Source organism: Centropristis striata, chromosome 3, assembly GCF_030273125.1.
Source record: "Centropristis striata isolate RG_2023a ecotype Rhode Island chromosome 3, C.striata_1.0, whole genome shotgun sequence".
In the NCBI taxonomy this organism is placed as follows: domain Eukaryota; kingdom Metazoa; phylum Chordata; class Actinopteri; order Perciformes; family Serranidae; genus Centropristis; species Centropristis striata.
In genome coordinates, this window is record NC_081519.1 from 37,438,616 (window position 1) to 37,459,684 (window position 21,069).

The following is a 21,069-nucleotide window of genomic DNA, read 5'->3' on the forward strand; positions in this document are numbered from 1 at the left end:
GCCTCTGATCCTCCAGCAGGGCCCCTCTGGCTGATCCAACATTTAGAATTAAAAGAAGGGGTAACTAGGCTTTTTCCATCAGGGCCTCTGTGATTTGGAACAACCTACCTGAGGAGCTTGGGTATTAACCGAATCAATATGCTTTTACTGGCTTCAGACATATTTTTGTAGCTGTGTTTCATTTGATGGGGGCACTGTTGCCTCAAAGGTAAAAGGTCCCGGTTTGAGTCTGCAGGCACTTGTCGGTTTCCTCCAGATGCTCAGGTTTTTCCCGTGATCCAAAGCCATGCAGGTCAATTGAAGAGAAAACCCCCAATAGCCTGTGGATCTGTCTATATACCTTTGCCTTGTGATACCTTGATGACCTGTCCAGGGTGTAGCCTGCCTCTTGCCCAGTGCATGCTGGGACCGGCCCCTTTCCCGCTGAGACCCTAAACAAGCTAAGTGGTTTAGAAAATGGATGAATGTTATTTATCTGATGCCTTTTCCTTTTTTCCCCTCTACCCTTTCTTATGTCACTTCAGTTCAAGTTTTATCTCACAAGTTTTATTTGATTTTCAAGCACTTCAAGCTCTGAGACTTTAAAGTGCTGTATGGTACTATTGTTATAAGTATAAATAAAATGATCTTCACAGGCCCAAGTATGTACTGTCACAACAACAACAACAACAACAACAAAGAAGTCATTATCCATGCTTTGAATGAAGTGCTTGTCTGAGCATGGAAAGGGTGTGTGTGACTAAAACACGCTCACACAATCCTCTATCTGAATGCACTTTTTGCAACGAGTCAATGGCCGTCTAAGTGTAATAGTCATCCCGCTTTATTAATTCAGCTTGTCAGAGTGCTGCATTTGCATTTGTTGTGATAAAGTCTGCTTTGCGTGTGCAGTGTATTCTAGCTAAATGGATTTGTTGTTACCTTGGTGAAGGTGAAAGCTTTGTTTTGAGGGTGTCTCTAAACTAAATAACTAATTCAGCTATTAGGGCTATGTATGATTGATATTTTCTGTAGTGCACATTCATATTCCCCCCCAATGTTTAATCAATTGTCATTACTCAGCCAAGTACAGAGAGAAAAGAAAAGGATATTTAACAGCACACAGCTGTCCCCCTGGAGAACTGTCCATCACCAAACATCTATCTGCATAACTAATGATGTCGCCCTTGGAGTTGAGGAGGGGGAATGTTTTGAATGATGACAACACGTTCATATGTTCACATGTGCAGGCCATCACTAAGGAATGACATTTTCTCTGACAATGATGGAAGGTTAATGAAAAAAGATTGAAGTGACCAGGGGGGCTTTCTTACCATGACTATGTGCTTGCTCTTTCACCGCAGCATTAGTCACATGACCTGTAGCCATCCGGATGACATTGTCTCATACAGAGGTCCTTTAAAGGCACACATGCATTCTCCGCTCCCTGTATGACCGTAAACCGTAGAGCTCACAATGACCTACATATGTGTATATCCATCCAGACCATGACATTTGCTTGTCACTTAGCAAATACTGTTGGGCTAAAGGCTATGATTAATAATGGATGGCCAAATTACTCCTTGGCAAAGATACACAAATAAATACATGCACTGCAGCAGTATAGGTCAATACAGTATAATGGAGAATGCTGCATACTGATAAAAAAAAAATCTGATTAAAATTCTTAACCCTCCTGTTATGTAGCAGGTCAAATTGACCCATATCAAAGTTTAAAAATAAAAAAAACCCTTTTTTTTTTTCTTCATATTTTTATGAAAAACGAGGGAATTATCCTCATTGAACCATTACCTGTGAGAGGTAAAGAACACCATTGCGCTGAATATTGATTGAAATTGTTTGTAATGTAGTTAATAATAAAATATAAACAATGTTTATTTGGATTCTTTGGTTTCTGACACTTAATAACAATTAATAATTTGTTGACACTGTGGGTCAAATTGACCCAGGAACATTATGCTATTCCTAAGAAACAAACATAACAGGAGGGTTAAATCAATTTTAAGTTTGAACTTTAACTTAAATTACTTAGCTTCATACATTTCACCAAACTATTTGTGCATATCCTTGGTGAATTACACTTTGTCACACTAAGTAAGCTATTCACAATAAAAACAAACAATTCTGTTTATCACCCTGTGATTGTGACACTTAGGCAAAAGAGTGTAGGGGTCACAGTCATCCCACAAGTTTCATTTGGATTTATGGAGTGAATGCAGTGAGAATTGTGTAAACAATTCCTTGATTTCATGCTTCCAAGATGGAGGTCTCTTTTTTGTTCCCCTCCAAACAAAGACAAACGACCCCCACCCCACCATGACCATGGCCACGGCCATCTGCATATACCTAATGTACTGATGTGGCTAATTCTAACAGGAAATACAACTCCCAGGTAGAGATAAAAGTCTCCTGCAGTCATTTCTTCTCTCTCTTCTCGACTCCTCGGAGGGTCAGCACGTCTGCTGTTCGGGTCTGCACTCCAGAAGGTAGACCAGACAATCTCCCTCCCTCTCCAGCTCTAAGGGAAGGCCAGCAAGGCCCCAAACCAAGCTTGGGCCCACCACCATTCTTCTAAGTTTCCTGCCTGTGATCTATTCTGGATATAATCACAGAGACCTTCACCAAGTTTTTGGAGCCAACAACAGCAAATGACTTTGGAAACACCAAACCCAAAAGGGACCGGATTCTTCTTCAAAAGGATTTCTGCTTCCCCCTTTCAACTCTGAACTCTGTGGTACAGTACTCTGGGCAGTTAGTACAAGCACGAACAACTTTGTTAAACTTAAATCAATGGTGTTGATCTGTTGTGTGTTTAAGTATGTTTGTGATATTTTGTGTAGCCAGATCACTTGAAGTTGTATGATTAATCTTACTCTTCAGACTTTAAGTTGTACACGTAAATTAACGATAACTAACCTTTGACCTGCTCACACACTAATCCACATAAAATATACTTTTAATTTGGCTTCCTACACATACACATAGACTTTCAAGGCCGCATGGTCTATTGTTCTTCAAGAACAAAAGGGCTACCGCCATTTTGATTTACTTAAATGACCACCCTTGGTCGGCCATTTTGTTACACATAATCTTTCACCCACATTTCAACTGTAAATAGTCTTTTAGATTAGTTATTGTGTATTTTGTTTTTTTACTTTGTTTTAGAATAAATATATTTTTGGATCAATATGCTTCTCCTTTAATGTTGCACATGAATGAGTGATTTGTTAAACCTCTGCTATGAAAAGAACTCCAAAATTCCTTCAACCATTACTAAATATGAGTAAGGTAATTTGATTATAATTATATTCATAATTAATAATCGATGTTCCAAATTGATAATTTGTTAACTTTAAGAGACTGATTTACTATGATTTGCTATCTTTCCTCTTTCTAAGTAAAGAGGTGGTGCCCCGAAAATAACTTTAAATAATTTAAAGTGTTAAATATTAATTTAGTCAACTTCTGATAGCAAAATTGACCTAAATTAGCTTTACCTCTAAATATTTTGGTACCCCTGCTGGAGGCAATTTGTATCTGCAACCAGATACCCCTACAAGAGCAATCTGCAACACTTCTATACCTGTACACACAAAAAGCAGGGTGGCAGCTGAAATACTTATTTTTTTCAAAGTTGCTGCCACTTCAGCTCCATAATAGAACATTAAAAGTGTGGAGAAAGCTTTTTGTACAGCAAAGACAGATAATTTATATTTGAAACACAATCCAATGTCAGCTCTCAGCACACAATCAGTGGATACAGTAGACCTACTAATGATTAAAAAGGATGAAGTTTTCCTTGAAACCCAGTTATGAAAGTAAGTGAATGTGAATCCCAGCCGCTGTCTGACCGGCCTTTTTAGCAGCAGATCATAAAGATGAAAGCAACTTCATTCGCCTCAGCATTCTCTGGTGACTACGACAATTACAGTAGTTCAGCAGAAGGCAGCCAGGAGGGAGCCGTGCTGAGAGGAGAGTTTTTGTTTGGCTGTGGCCTGTCATATGCTCTGTTTGTTTCCATCTAGGACTTTTCTCTGAATCTACCCCCGGTGTAAACACAAGCTAGCTCAACAATTATTCATAATTCAGTAGACATCTTCAGCAAACAAGTGGCAAACAATAATTAGTAACACAGATGCTCCATTTACTTGAGTAACTCACTGAGCAATTTAGGTTTTTTTGCACAAAGTAAGATGGAGGTTTTTTACCAAAAAAATTAAATATTTATTTGTTTTCATGTTTTTTCTTTTTTTTAATTTGCAGTACATTTGCAAGTGAAGGTCAACATTGAACAGTTTGTAGATATCAGGTGGATGAGACCATGTCCATTCATTATGTGTTACCTTTAAAGAAATAATTTACCAGCAAAATGACCATTTGTTTATCTGTACCTCATTATGTGTCACACTGAATTCTTGCATGCCTCTTATTATCCATAAAGAGTCCAAAAAATGTGAAAATCCTTGGTGAATTGCAGTAAATGGTGACTGAGTTTAAAAGCAAAAAAAATATTTTGCAAACCTTGACAAAATTTATGTATCAGCATCTCTGGGCATTCTTTCGAATAGCCAGCAGGAGGCGACTCCACTGATTGCAAACAAAGATCAGATTGTATGAAAGTGAATAGGAAAATGCCAGTACTTTACACTTTATCAAAGTTAATTGTAACATTTTGGTTGCTTAAAAATGTCTTGTTCAGTTTTTAATTGGACAAAAAGACACTCCACGGGGGTGGCTCTTTATTTAGAATAATGGACTTCCCTTGCTAAAAAAGCTAGCTCGTTGGCAAATGGTTAACATCGACTGATTACACAGTGTCCTTCCAGATCCTTATCCAATTTGCAAATGCACTGGTTGCCAAAAAAAAAAACCAAGATTGCAACGGCCAGAAACCATGATGCAAACGGCCAAAATGCCAATGCTGATCATTTGGATTCTTTCTTGACCGTTGAGGCATTCAAGAAAAGTTTTCTTCAAGAATTCAAGGTAAAACACATGAATGAGTATCTGACACCCACATGGTTATTATGTGGGTAAAGTGTCCCTTTAAATCTTTTCCCCTTAAACACAACCATCCTGTTGTCACTTGCCCCCCCACCCCCCTCCCTCCCTCCCTCCCTCCACCAAAGGAAATGAAATATCAAAAGCAAAATCAAATGTCTTGGGATATAAAATGAATTGAACATATTGTACACACTCACACACAAAATCTGGAATGAAAATTGGCTCCCTGTGGGACAGTGCTGGCAACCAGCCAATTCGATGAAACAGTCATTTTTAGTCTTAAATCACTGTTGCGGTTTGTGCCTTATTGCCTTACAATTGGCTGTGGAGAGGATCAGAAAATAAATTGTTAACACACAATTGTCCTCAGTTTGTGACCTCCAAAACCCCGTTTATAAATGACTAAAAACAGCAAAAGTATGTCAGTCTCAAACATTTAGACTGAACTGACGGTTCTTTTCTTCTGCAGTTCTTTCACTCCATCTGTTCTTTCTTTCTACTTGCCTCTACGTTTCCTCAACGTCTTAAATTGGTTATTTTACAAAAGTGGTCATAGAAAATAAATACAAATATTTTCCAGAATGTAATTTTTGTATGACCCAGATGTCACCTCTTCGCCGGTATTCTGTAGTCATCTGCCACTGCAGTCTGTCTTTCTTTCTTCCACGTTGACTGTGATTCTTTTAAAATTGTCCTCCTCCCCTCACTTTTTCTTTCACACTTCAGCAGAGTTCAGTGTTGCAGTTACCATAGTGATCATGGTGTAAATAAATAAATAAATACATAAAAACAAATAAATACATAAATATTTCCTCCTTAAATAAATACATGTTTGTCAGACAGTTTTGCCTTGGCATAGTTGAACCTTAACTATGTTGTGGTAACACTTTGAAACTCACAGTTTAAAATAAAGGTTCTCACTTATGATTCGGGAGAGAGAAAATCCTCCCTTCAGATAAAATGGCAATTTTGGTGAGTGGATATCTCTTTCTTTACTCTTTCTCTGCATCGCCAGAGCTTTCATGCTGAAGTCCGAAAAACTCTCACAAAAACCAAAGCGTTAAAAAAAATACTTGAGTTAAAAGTTAGACACTGGGATCTTTCTTTCAGAGAGATAAAGAGGTGGCGCTCTGTCTTTAAGGAGTACACAGTGCTGGCTCCGAGTGCCAGAGGGTGAGAAGAGGAGGCAGAAGAAGGAGGAGGGACTTTAAACGTCTCTGTAGAGGAGAAGATGTGCTAGGACCCTTCCTCCTCATGGTTTCCTGGAGCGTAGTAGCCTGCCAGTTGCCTGAAACGTGGTCCCCAGTCGCTGAGGTAGGAGAAATCCTGCTCCGAGGTGGTGGACAGCGTGTGGATGGAGCTTAGTGAAAGCGCTGGTGAACTGGTGCCCTCAAAGGCGTACGTCTGGAAGGAGTCATATGGGGGCACCGACAGGTCGGCATCAGCCTGTTCCACCTTCTTTCGGATGTAGCCTTTGAATAGGGAGAAGTCTGCCGCCGCCGCTGCTGCTGCTGCAGCTCCTTCTCCTCCTCCTCCTCCTCCTCCTCCACCACCACCACCACCGCCGCCACCTCCGCCACCCACCCGGTTGGCCTGTATCCACTGCGGCAGTGAGCGGATGTCCGGGCCAGAGTCACAGCTCTTGGCCTCTGGGAAGTCATAGAGGTTCCTCAGGGCGCTCATGTCGTATGCCTGAGTGTCCTGCTCCCCTCCGCCCTCGTCATTGTACTTGATGACGTTATCCCTCATGTCCTCCTCGTCCTCCGCCATCCTCTGGCCCTTCCTGTGGCGTTTCAGGGTCAGGATCAGCAAGACGAGGACTGATGGAGAAGGAGACAAAACAAAACAAAAATTGCTATTTTGAAGTGTCCACTCATGTCTTTGGCACAGGACAACACAAAGATTAAAAATGAAATTTTCTGGTCCATTTTGTTGTTACAGCAAGTGTTTACATATCTGGGGCTTGAACTCTCCTGATTGGGTTAGGATTGTGGATTGTATGCCAGGTCTTTCAACCCCATGAACTCTGAGTTGAAAGACCTTTCATACAATAATGGAATTCTTCTTCAAGATATACCAAACCCAGATACAGAGCATTCTGTGCTGAAGAGAGCACAAGTCCTCCAAACCATACAAATGCAAAGGTCCTTTGTTCCTACTCTCAAATATTTGTTTATTTGTTTATTTATTAAGGATCCCCATTAGCTGGTACCTTAGTAACCAGCTAGTCTTCCTGGGGTCCACAGGAACAGCACAGAATATACAGAAAAAACATATTCTCAATTTATCAAACATTTACAGGTAAGGTCAATCACAATAAACCTGTTTACTTTCAGTGACCAATATATAAATAAATATACGTGATATACGTAAATATATATGACCAATATACGTTGGTCATATAAATATGACCAACGTAAGCCTATTTAAAATAAACAGCCTGAGCATGAGACAACAACCTCATACATGAATGTAACCATAGCCATTTTGAATGCATCCTTAATGTTTTGAAACAGTTGCAGTTTGGTTATGTTGTGGCGACACATCTACTTGCCTAAGGTTAGGACAATAAAGTCCATGCGTGGGCGTAAAAAGACATAGTAAATAAATATATGTAATGGCCTGAAGTGAGGCAGTTATGTAAAGTTTGACATGACGTAGCTACACAGGTAAATTAAGTTCAATAACTTCAAATATAATTTGGTTTGAAACAGGACATGAACACTGGTCTCCTGGGCCAAAGATCTCTGTGTGCTGAAAAAGAAAATCTGTGAATGGATAAGTTTGCTCGGACTGAGCCAACACTATTCTGCTCATGCTTGTAAACAGGACAGGGTTGAGGCCATGGACATGTAATGAAAAAGGCAGCAGGAGCAAGAGGGATGGTAAATCAGCACATGCATAAAAAGAACTGACAGTAAGGGCGGATTTGTTTGGGTGATAAGTTCAAACACCAACAATCTTTCTCTGAAATCCACCAACTTTATGAAAATAAGTGTACTAGGTCAGTGCATGGTTTATGGTATTTCACATCAAACATGCAGTGTGTATGATGGATTTAAAAGTACTTTCATGGGAAAGTTTCAGACTACTCCCACTGCGACTTTAATTTCACCTCTCAGGGCAAATGCACAGCAGGGGAAGATAATATATTATCAAGTTTTACATTTCAAATGCATGAGCATTGATTTTTCACAATCTTGATTGCCTTGCCCAGAAATATGATTTAAAAGGCCTAATGGAGACCAATCTGTATATCAATACTCATCAAAATCGACTGAAACTGAGACTTTGTGGTTCCATCCCTTCTTTGAACTATAGACAAACACCTACAAAGGGAAAGAAATTCCTTGTAAAATTAAGTCTGGATTAAAGAAGGGAAAGCAATTGAGAGGGATCACGGTATAGACTAATGAGACGAGAGGAAAACAAAGGCTGTATGTGGAGATAAATCAATGAGGTTTTAATTTCAGCTTAGTTATTGTAATTACTGCCTACATTTGTGATTAGACAAGTCTCACTTAGCTCAAACACCCACCCCCTGACTCCATCAGCCCTCCTCGGGGCTGCACCCTTCCCCATGAAACCTCAGCCACATTTGTCTCAGACTTGCAGCAACATCAAATGCCATTTTCAGTGATGATAAAATCATATTACAGGCAGTTATGAATACATTATGTACACTGGGGAGTATTAGAAATATAATGAACAACTCCATTTACAATAGTCTTATGGATAAACAGCAATCAAGACTGTTTTTGATCAACTAATTAATAAGAAAATAAATATGTGGACAGGGATTTATATACAGTACTTGGTGGATCCACTCAAAAACAAACATGACAAAAAACAAATACTGACATTATCATAATATTTGTTGCTAAAATTATGCAGAAATGAATTTATGAAATCAACAGAAGGGTGACAAACCGCCGTGCACTTACAGTATAGCTAGTAGTAGATCAATGCATTAATTTCCCTCTTTCTAATGGATAACTAATCAAAATAAATGTGATTTCTCTCCAGAATGTGTTTATTCCTGCTCTCCCAGTCTGCAATATCATCTGAATTAATAAGTGCTATGAGTGGCCTTTTAGTAATTGTTATACATGCTGAGAAATAATTAATATTGCTGATTAAAATCTTGCTTATTACTGGATTTCTGTGACAAAAGTTGTACGCAGAGGAAGAGCTGAAAAAGCTTGTCCTTAATTATTGACTTTTGATTGGCAGTGGGATGTTTCCTGCAGCCAATTAGTAATAGTTTGTGTTACTGTGAAGCAATGGACAGAATCCCCTTTCCTCCCCTTAAGCGGGGACAATGAGAAACTACTCTAGAAGGGATGCCAGTGAAAGGACATTTAGATAGATCATTAACCAGTAGGCACCATGCATCTTGTAGAATAGATAGCCTGTTGCCTAAAACAAATGCCTACAAGCCCACAGAGATAAAAAGACAATCAATTATGATGGGGTCCATGCTGTCTGGGACGGTGCAGATTGTTTGATGCTTTGAACCCACCAGAACAGCCATCCATATGTCGTGAAAATGAAAAATGTCTACATTGTTTCACAGGCTAACTAGATCAATGTCATGACTTTATGTGCAGTGTGCAGGAAATTCACACATGTTAAAGCACATGTATTAGTATGGGTGGAAAAGGCCCATGGACAAATGCACACTCTCAAAGTGACCTTGGAAGTCGTGGCTATAAAACACCATGTGTCACTACTTTGCATTCATCTCCTTCTGCTACTCTTTTCTTTCTCCAAAGCAAAGTGCGAAAAATCGGTTTCAAATATATAATCAGTACAAATGACTTGTTGCTGCTCCTGGTAATTGTCTTCATTTGGTGTAAATGGCCTAAAAAATAACTTGGGGACTGAAAACGCCCCGTGTGTTCCTTGCTTAAAGAGCTATGCCAGCCTAAAGAGCCTTGCTGATCTTGAATGGGGATTTTATGCAGTATCTCTGACTGATAATGTACATTCATTCTCCTCTTACATTGTTTGCTGGGCTCCATTGGGAAAGCGGTGTCTGTAACCATTGTGTTTATTCTTCTCCTCCGTGAATGGGGCGAATTAATTGCCACTGGGTTGAGGAAACAGTCATGGTTTGTGGTAAATTGCTGCGCACACTGCCATGCATACTAAACAAGCCCTAAGACAATTACTCTAAATTCACACTAATGAGGAGAGTAATAGGAGGTAGAAAACTCCTGTTATGAACTCTTAATGTGCAGATCGGCCACTTTTTCAGTTAATGGTATTGAAGGAGTGACAACATGTGACAGTTCAGTCTGTTTATCAGATCACCTCACTTGTGAAAAAGCCTTTCTGCCTTTGATAACATGCATCACTGCCTATTAGGTACACAGACACTTAAACTGTAAGATATTGGAAATCTAGCACGCCTCAGGCAACTCCACGTGCAGACTTTACCTTAGTAGGAAGCATATGTACCTGTGTATAGCTGCCTCCTATACATACAAAGCTGGTACCCATGTGTACAGATGTTGCGATAAGCGTTCCTGACAAGACGGTTAATTTACCCTTGGGCTGCGCTAGTTGCCCCCACCCAGGAGTTCATCACAAGCAGATGGGAGGTAATTGGAATGGATGCATGCAGATGCTGCGACGCAATGGAATGGATTCATCACATCAGGCCTATAAATGAACTGATGGAGGGACTGTTTGTTTGTAAGGTAATTAGGCAGAAATTTGTTTTCATTTTTCTCATCATCCAACAATTGATGTAATAGAGGTGGTCCAGCCTCTGGAGAGAGGGAGTGCTGGCTGGCTGGATGGTTAGTAGACACTGTGTGAGCGTGTGTGAAAACAAGGAGCACACATTAATGGTACATTGAGAGAATGGATTGCATTGCAGTAAATAGGTGAGGAGAGATTTGTCTCAGCGTAAGGATGTGTGCTTAGCACGCACGAGCTGATACACCTGCTTTTAAACGGTGAAGTAGGAACAGGAAAGTGTTAGGCAATGTGCAGTCGATAAGATTGCTGCCACATGCCTCGCACCCGTCTGTTATTCACACCGTGTGATAGTTGTGAAAACACTGCTCATCCCCCCTGATCCCAGACCCTGCAGCTTTGAGATTGTTCTGTCCACATGATGACTGGCAGAAGCCAGGCACTCCGACTTAGCTCGTCCTTCAACGCTTTGATGAGCCGTGTTCAGTCCATTTTCTACCAATCAGTATCAGTCACTCAAAGTGGCACGGACTTAGCACTGGTTAGAGTCCCTGACACTATTGAAATCAACGTTGCATCATTTCATTAGTGGAATCAAACTGGTGCAAAACATGAAATAATACCAGAGTAGTTAAAGCATCACAGTCTTTGGCATGTGCATGCTGCTCTGCATAATTCATGTTTTCATCCAAATCACCAAGGCTGCAATGAAAAAATAATGTTTGCAACACAAAACTACATTTCCTGCACAGTGTCTAGTTGCCATAAGTTTAAAGGCCAGAGAATTGTTTTCAACCCCAACCGTCTTCGAGGGGATTCCATCTCGCCCAGAACACTGAAACCATGATGGACTGCAAACACTTTTTTTTTTTTTTATAGCCAGCAGAGGTTGCCTCAGATTTGTACATAACATTTTTGTTGAGGCTTTTAAAACCATGATGAATAAATGATGCTCTGCTTTTGAAGTTCACTCCAGTAGATGGTTTGGTTAATGGAGACGGAGTTTTAACAACTCTCATTAGAAAAGCTCTTAAAAGAAATAGATAGCAATGCTAGTCACAGTTAAAGCTGCCGGGTGTCACATCATCCATCACTCACTGCCTGCATGTTGTAAAACGTGTATAGGCGCGAGCGGGGGAGACAAAACACTGTGACACCGTTGTCGTTTCTTTCTGTCGCTGAGGAGTGGGATGCTCAGACGTACAGCGGGGGGAGAAACGAGAAGCTAACTCATAAAATTTTCAGATATGACAATACTAAACCTCTTCAGGCTCTGAGAGGGGGAGCGTGTGCATGGATGTGTATGTTATTGTGTGTGTGTAGTGTGTGTGTGTGTGTGTTTAAAAATCAGAGAATGTCTGGAAAGCCTTGTCTATTTAAAGCCTGCTGTTCCAGAGGTATGCAAGTGCTGAGGCAGCTCTTTTGTCTGTTTGCTCTCTCTAACCCCCCCTCCACTTCACTCCCATTCATTCCATCTCCGTCTTGTGTTCCAAGGATCAAAGACTATTGATATCATTCATAAACCCAGACATCATCTTTACTCCTGTTTAAACAAAAGCTTTTCCCTCAGAAAAATGGAAACAAAATGTCCAACAAGAAAGCATCTTATGAAAGAAAGATGAAAAATTGATCTTGTTTTATGTCATTTCGACTCGGTTTTCCTGCCGCTGCATGTGCAGTTTCAGTCGTGAAATATAGATAACTTCTAAAAGTGTTCAATCCATTAAAAGACACATGCTTGGTTGCATGATTTTATGGGCAGCATGCATGGCGTTGTGTCTTTAGAAGCAGCCCTCAGTTTTGACTTTCTACTCGGACATACCATTATTGAGCGTATAGTGGTCCTGCAGGAGTAGTTGAACCTACCAATGACCCCAGAAAAGCCATACTAATGAATTGTGCTTATCCATCGGTCAAGTCATCCATCATACGGCCATACATTTATCTCCTCATTCATCCATACATACATGAGTAAGTCCATCTGCTTACCTATGAGGATGAGCATGCAGACCAGTAGTGCTATAAGTGCCCCCGGGCTGAGAGCAGCACTCATTACATAGGCTGTGGCATTGCAGGACTGGATGGCTCCATCTGTGTTGCACAAGAAAAAAAACAGTAACACTACAAATTCAACTCCAATTATGAGTCATAAAATGATTGCGCGCTATTTTTTTTTAGGAGAAAAACTCTTTTTGTGCATTTATTATATTTTCACACCATTGAAATCCCTGTTGAGCGCCTAGTTGTTTTTCACAAATATAAGAACTGTTTCCTGACCAAACCGATGGCACGGAGATGACCTTTTTAGCAGTGCAGCTGCTGATGCAGAAGGTGACAGTGATGATAATGTTAATAATGGTGCAGCTTTTACAGTAATTCTCTCACCTGTGTCGCAGCCACAGACATGTATGGTCAGGGTGCCTGTGGAGCTGAGAGAGGGAGGCCCGCTGTCCACCACCAGGATAGGCAGGAAGTACACATTCTGCTCATGGCGGTTAAAGCCTGACCGCTGGGTCCGGATGCCGGCTGTGTTGTCTGGGTGGGCAGTGTGAGTGTGTTGGGTGGGGGTCAGAGAGACAAGGTAAAGCAGAATTACACATGAGCAACTTAATATTTTAAGAACAAAAACCACTTAGTCTGCTCTCTGATCTCTGTTTTTACCAGGCTGCAGTAGAATTAATTGATGAAACATCCATCAAGTTAGTGCTTTTGGTAACACTTTACAATAACCATCATTTATAAATGGTAAACAGATAGTTTATTAATGTTTAATCATCATTTATAAACCGTATATAGGCCATTTATAAATGGTAAATACATAATTTATTAATGTTTAACTAACTAAATCATTTATAAATGGCTAATAGATGGTATATTCATGTACATTTATAGTTAATTTACCATTAACAAACAATTACATTATAATTTATAGTTTATTGATGGTTTTAGTTGCACTCATTTTAACATTTTAACACCATATTAAGTATGTTAATGATTTTGAAATGATTCATATACCTTTAAGAAATTGGTTGAATACATTTAACGATTAAATATGTATAGCACTTTATAAATGGTTAATAACTGGTTTATAAATCATCTATAAACATCACTTAGATGGTTATTGTAAAGTGTTACCGTGCTTTTATCACTACTTTTTTTTCCGCCTTTAAACTCAACACTGGAAGCAGAAAATATGTGGCTGTATTGATCATGCATGCCCTTTTTGACATAAAATGTTAGGATTAATCAAAGTTTCCAAGACTCGAGACTTGACAATGTAAAATGCACACCATTTGATTAAAAAACGTATTGAAGAAATGGTGAAGTGAAAAGAAAAATACCATTCTGTTTTTACAGTCTGAATGACTCATTTGCCATAAAGCAAAGTTAATGGCGTCGAGATTAGGAGTGTCAGGTTTATCAAGTTTAACTTTGGATTGAATGATTTCTCTGTGGATAAAACTGCTTCTGTGCGATTAACATTTATCATGTGTGATTTTTTTTTTTACACAAACACAAGCAGGAGAGAAAATGAGTGAGAGCCATTGTTTGGAATTAAACTTTCCCGGTGTATATATAAGCCCTTTCCCGGAGACATAGATAAATGTAACACAGAATACAGGAGGAGGCTTTGACAAATAGAGTCAGAGAAGCTTTGTGGGTAGACTTGCGGATACCAAGCAATCCATCTGCCAGAACATATATCACCATTACCATGTCGCCCTAGAGCTCCTCTGGCTCATGTAGAACAATCTTCATATTACTGTTTATGTACGGGAACGTTACGCCCCTGAGTTTGTCCTTTTGACTTTTACACAGTATTCTCCTACACGACTGCTGCTTTAGACAAATATTCTCCCCAAGACATGAGTGCAGATATACTGAGGTATTTTGTGCAGTTTTGAATTGAAACCAATGAATTTAAAATAAATGTCGTGACATCAACAAGTCCTCCAAAGTGCAGCAAAATGTCTTTTGTCTTTGCCTTCCAGAACAACACATGGGAGTGTATCTGATGCCCCTATGGTCACAGCTAAAACAAGAACAAGAGTCTACAGCAGTGATACTCATCTAAGGGCCTGCAGGCAAAGAGTGTCGGATGGCTCACTGACCATTTTCTAATTCATAATGAAAATAAACAGATTCCTAATGAGCTTTATTTTATACTTCGAATGTAAATGGGGTGCCAGAGTACATAAAAGACTAAAAATAGCATGTTCTTTTGTGTCAGGGGAAGATCACCCAGACTCCCACAGAGGTCTGGGCTAAGCCCTGAATGCCCTCAAATCCACCTGGCATATAAATATATATCTGAAAAATAGCATTAATGTATATTCATTAACTGTCTTTAGCCCTCTGTTATTTTGCAATGTGGGGCCCCGGGCAAAGCAAGTTCAGTATCCCTGGTCTACAGACTTGGCAGCAGCACTGTGAGCCTGCAATTGTGCACAATGGTGATTTGCACTAAATGCTGATGTCGGCACACTTGCACTGACAATGCTAACATGCTGATGTTTAGCTTTTACAATAAATCTCGCAAAGTTACTTTATACGTAATGAGCACAAAGGCCATAAAGCTAAAGGAAAAAAAAGAACATGAGTACAGTAAAGGATTACTATAGTGAGACTGTGTGGCTGTTCTGCAAAATATGACTTCTTCCATATGTTGCATCATATTAGCATTGCCGTTAACGCTGTACCACAGATGCACAGAAAATATTTTTTAAATTTTGTCAGTGACGGAACAGCCCTGAGAAAAACAACTAAGGAATTCTGAAACTTTCCCAAATGCTTTGAAACTATTTTCTTTTTCTTTTAGGCTTCATATCATGAGGTTTCTTTTTAAACATGATGCGGGACATTTTCCAGGTAACATGATGGCAGTTTGTCATGTAATGGCAAAGTTTATTTGGTAGAGATGAGGTTTTCTCTCCAGACTGACTTGAAACAGCCTAGCAACATGAGGGGGGTTAAAAAAAAAAAGAAGCCTTTTTCATTTTGAGTTGGCTTGGAGACAGAACGCAATGTGAGGCCATGATGGGGAAAAGAAGAAGTGACAGATTGAAAGTGACAGGTTGACAAATGTGTCAATGAAAAGAGACACCAGGGTAGAAAAAAAGAGGGGTAGGAGGTTCAAATGTGTGAGTGGGGTTTCTGTTTCTTTCACCAAAATATACTGTATGCAGGGCCTGCAGGAATGTTTGTGGTGAACACATATGTTTCCATATATATCTTAAGGTACATTTCAAATCAGAACCATGACAATCATATTGGTCCAAAATAAAAATAAAACAAAGAAAGGACAGTAGGTCTGCATGCTTTTGTGTGTGTGTGCATTCATGCAAGTGTGTATTAATGTGAAGAAGAAAAAGAATGGCTAAAGGGAAATTTCTGCCATACTTCCTCCTTCCTCGCATGTCTATGCACATGTGTACTGCATGTGTGTGCACTTTACACAAGGCCAATGTTTTGTGCATATGCATTCACATGCATGTGAGTGGGACTGCAGCAGGCCACGCTGCCTTCACACTGTGACATTTCCCTTGCTAGGGCTGCTCCGCTGACATTTCCCTGGTGTCAGATCAATCTTGATTTAGCCAGATGTCACATTCACTTAGGTACACATCTCTAAACGAGGAATCTACAAGCGCGTTTGCAAAAAAAACTCCACAGACAAGCATTTATAAAAATCATCTTCTCGACAAAGCAAAGTCATCACTTGGGAGCGCAGTGATTTTAATGTTTCCTTACATTTTGCCGATTTGTGAAAGTGAAGTGTTTTTTATTTTTAATGGAATGCAATTTTCATGATGACACTTGAGAAAATTATGTAAGCTGTTGACATTCTATTTAAGAGGACGAGATACTGTGTGAAACAAAATGTTCACATAAAAGGAAAATCACATTAATGTAGAATGCTATTACTGTGGGGGAAAAAGATAAGCTTAGCAATGTTTGTAGTCAAACTTCTTCAGGCAAACTGTAAAAAAAGTACAGAATGTCAGACTGACAATGACATGTAATGCTTTCTAATAATATTACTCTGCTAAAAGGACCAGAACAGGTGTTGTTTATCCAAAAATAATAAAAGGTGTCTGATAATCAGGTGAATGCTCACAGAAACAAAACAAGAAATAAACTATTTTGCATTCCTCTTGCGATCGTGAACAATCTTCTGCAATTGTAGTCAGTGAATTGTCTTATTTTAAAAAACGTTAACCATCTGGCACCTGAATAAGGTAGGAACTCCGTTAAAGTGCTCACCAATAGTTTTAAAGTTTCTGGAGATTTAGCCTTTTAAACTAACTCAATATTGCCTTAAGGTCTGCATTTGCAGAATGCCCTCAAGCGTTTCACAAAACCCTCACATTGCCAATCACTTAGGGAAAGAGTAAAATCATCTTAAACTCTTTCATCTTTATGGGCTTCATCACAATCCTGAACATTTTTCAGTCGACCATAGTTTTGCTGCAGCTGTACAACATTTAAAATACACACACCCACTCACAAAAAATTATCGCATCTCCTGCATGTACCACTATACCCTAAAAATCCAATTATGCTGATAATGCCATCAACATATGCAGCTTCCCCAACACAGTGCCTCTTTACTTTAACCTCCATATAACACCTTTGCCCTCTCACCTTTGACGTCCCACAGAGTAAAGTGTCGATTGCTGGAGGCTTCGGGGGCCAGGGTGAAGTAGAAGCGATGGCCAGTTTGCGGCTCGTCTCTATCCACCACACTGATGGTGTGAATTAGCTAAGAAAAGACAAGCAACCAAAGTGGAGAGGGAAATAAAAAGACAAGAAAGACAAAGAAAACAGAGGTTAGATTTTCGGCTCAGATCCATTCAGTGGGAACAAGAAAATGAATATGAAAAGCACTTTACACTCTACATTTCAAATGCGTCTTTCATGAGGGAGGGAGAGAGGTGCAGTGAGTGTACTTGGATGCAACACACTCAGAAGGCTTCCTGTGAAAGTGCAGTTCAAAGGGGCTACAGTCACAAAGAGATAAAAACTTCTTTCTCCAGAAAATTGACACAGTAACAAAAAAACGTCTTAATGTGAGAAATGCAGAACTATCATAAAATGCCTCACTACAAAGCCTTTTTTGAACAGGAAAGGACTGAGACATTTTGTGAGGCAGTCATATTTGCTCTAAGAATGAGCAGACACTAAATGCAAATGTGCAGAGGAACAGAAAGAGACACGGAGGCTCAGTGAGGGTGCCGTCCTCCTATCTTATACTATATAATAGTAGTGATCCACATTCAAAGATAAAACTCAACTGTGATCCAATTTTGAGAACTCTGTGTGGACACAATAAGGTGAGATATGATTCGCTGTGAGCTGAACAGACATCAAACAGCCCCCCGGAGATCCTTTCACCTTAACACAGGCCTCTCGGTGACAATTCATCCTATGAATCTGTAGCCAACATCAAACCACAAGCTGATGAATGATATTTTCACATCACATCCGTCAACTCCGTTTCCTCCTCTGTCGCCACACTATGTAGGAGTCGAAATGTTTCTTATTATTTTTATTTCTCTTACCTTTGTTTACCACACACTTGCACTGTATAGTGGATTTTTGTTATTTTTTGTGAAACGGGGGGGAAAAAAAGCAAAAAATAAAGCATAAAAGTTGAAGACCAGGTACAGTGCAGTACAAAAACTTGGATAGAATGTATTTTAAAAAATGCTTAATGTCAAGAAGACAGTTCTCCGACAGCATAACGGCATGATGAGCCAAGCTAGTGAGTGAGTGTGAGTGGCACAATAAATCAATACAGAAATATGTGATAACATATTCTAAACTCAAGGTTCAATTTAACTTATTGAGCCCAGAATCACAAACTTGCCTCGAAGGGCTTTAAAGACTGTACTGTTATTGTGGTGAAGGTGCATGTGAGATATGGTTGAAACCTTGGATTTACAATAGTACACATATATTGTACTGTATGTGTCCAATCTTGAGAGATTCTATTTGGTCTTTTATATTGTTGCATCCCAACACAGGGACATTTAAGCATCCTTGAGTGTTTAGAAAAGCGCTATATAAATTAAATGTATTAATATTATTATTATTATTACATATCTCAAGGTTAACATGTGATACTGGTGTACAAGTACATTTACATTGCATTACATTTACATTACATTACATCCCAGCGACCCTCTGATCAGCGATCTACCAACTGAGACACAGCCGTTAAATGTTCACGATGTTCAAACTGATGTGCTTTTGTTTTTCTGTAAAAAATACACTCTGCATTTAGAATTGTATGCCTTCTGTTTGTATTTACACAGCAGCCTTGCATTTTTTGGAATCAGGGTTATAGATGATTTGGCTTAAAGTATCTTAGTGTTTAAAAACTGAATAAATCAACTGAATAAATTGAAAAATGCAAGTCCAATTAACAAATCATATTCCCAAAGAGCTGTTGGGCTGATAATGACGTTCTGCACATATAGTAGGACGAGGTGGAGTCTGCACTTTTAAACCATATGTATAAGGCTGATAACAACTGGTCACAACCTTTTAATGGGTAAAAAGAGTGGTGTGAACGTTGTCGAACTATTCCTTTTTTTAAAGAAAAGTTTTACAATTATTAAAAAGCAGAAGCACACAATATTAAAGTACTTTCGTAAAGTTTGAAGTTTGCAAAGTATTATTTGCTTGTGTCCTTCTTTCTCTCCCACACATCAGCTGTGATCATGTACCGAATGTACTTCTGTTGTGGTGTCTATCACACAATACGGCAGATATGTGGCACAGATGGCAAACGTCATTTTGTCAATAACACAATAACTGTTTTTTATCCTGAGTGCCGCCACTGACTTTGTGGAAGCTCACTTACTGTATTTTCTGTCTTACATATTTTGATAGCATAGGTGTTTGTTTAGTAACAGTTCATCACACTCCTGTCAGCGTTTACAAGTTTCTAAAGCACTGCTCATATTGCACTCAGAATCAGCTGTTCTCACTTTGACTTTCAATAAACAAAGGGCTTGCTCGACAAAGGATATTCCCTCTGAATGGAAACATGTCTGCATTCCTTAATAATCAACTTAAAACACCTTCAGTGAGTTGCACGAGGAGGAATCGCCACACAAGATTTTTTGATCGCAAAAATTGTACTTGATAAACATGAAAAATGAGAGTAAAATAGTCCAAGAGAGGCATTCTCTAACATCCACGACTGGCTTTTTCCATTTCTAAAGAAATACAAATTATTAGTTTTTGCTCACCGCATGCCCCATTAAATGTTCTTTTTTCCCACGTTGTTAAGCAAGACTAGTTTTATCTTGCAGTATGTCCTCCCCACTTTTGTTTCGCAGTTAGGAATCCACAGCAATGCACATGACAAACAACCCCAGAGCTATTATTAAGTGAGGTGTTTCTCAGAATGATTAAAGCACAGTGTTCGATGGCTGTAATTCCTTTGTCTGGTCTCACAAAACCTCACGTTACCGGATAAGATCGAGGGAAATATATCAAACCATTACTCAGCTTTTAACAATAGCAGTCTCCTCTTTAAGGGGTATACTTATAAAAGGTTACACACGGCTTTGTTTACTGAACTGATCTCCTCTTCCACCTGTCTTTTCCCCTCCACCTCACTGCCTCTTCAGCTTGCTCTTTCTATTCATCACTGATTTCCTCTTCCTGTGATTCCGTGTCCTTTGCATTTATCTTCTCCAAAGTATCTCCCTCTCATGCTTGTCCTTTCCAGAAAAATGTGTCCCTCATTTATCATCCACCTGAAAATTGATTATTCAAACAACAATACTATAGATATACTCCACACCCTTCTGGCACATAAAGACATCCGCTTTATTGTGCAACTTTTTAAGCTCGTGTTGCCTGTCTGTGTGAGACAGCCTCATTCATTTAGAGCACTGCACAAAACTCTGAATTATGAGCCTGAGCGGTGGCTATGCATTACTGTGACTAAGCTACTGCCATGCACACTTCCGGGCCACAATTGTACCTTCACAAAAAGCAGCTCCTCAGCATTGACGTTGCATCACAGACAGAGAACAGGCTTAGTCATACCCACAGCTCAGGGAGGTTGTTTGGGATAATATGGCTTACTTTGTAATTACAGAACGCTACGGCATGATTTCAGGGTAAATCACACACTTCTTCCTTAGCGTTCAGGAAAATATGCACTCGAGAAACACACAGAAACACATTAAAACCAGGAATTGCTGCCCGTATTCTTACAAAGGTGATAACCAGAGAAAAAAAAATCATTAAATGCCATCTCAAATCTTACCCATGGTCCAAGTTATAGCACATTTTATGCTATAGTTTCATAAAATGTGGTGGCTTTTATTGATTTTG

General features: G+C 39.4%; 1 protein-coding gene across 1 annotated transcript in view; it reads right to left on the minus strand.

Annotated features, from left to right (window-relative positions):
- Window positions 1–5,115: 5,115 nt before the first annotated feature.
- LOC131968561 (cadherin-22-like) overlaps window positions 5,116–21,069 on the minus strand; it is a 164,309-nt gene continuing 148,355 nt past the window's right edge. Inside the window, exons 11-14 of the mRNA XM_059329493.1 lie at window positions 17,356–17,473; window positions 13,096–13,245; window positions 12,700–12,801; window positions 5,116–6,824 (exon numbers count right to left, since the gene is read on the minus strand). Coding sequence (XP_059185476.1) covers window positions 6,241–6,824; window positions 12,700–12,801; window positions 13,096–13,245; window positions 17,356–17,473 — 954 coding nt within the window. The 3' untranslated portion in view covers window positions 5,116–6,240. The remainder of the gene's footprint in view (window positions 6,825–12,699; window positions 12,802–13,095; window positions 13,246–17,355; window positions 17,474–21,069) is intronic.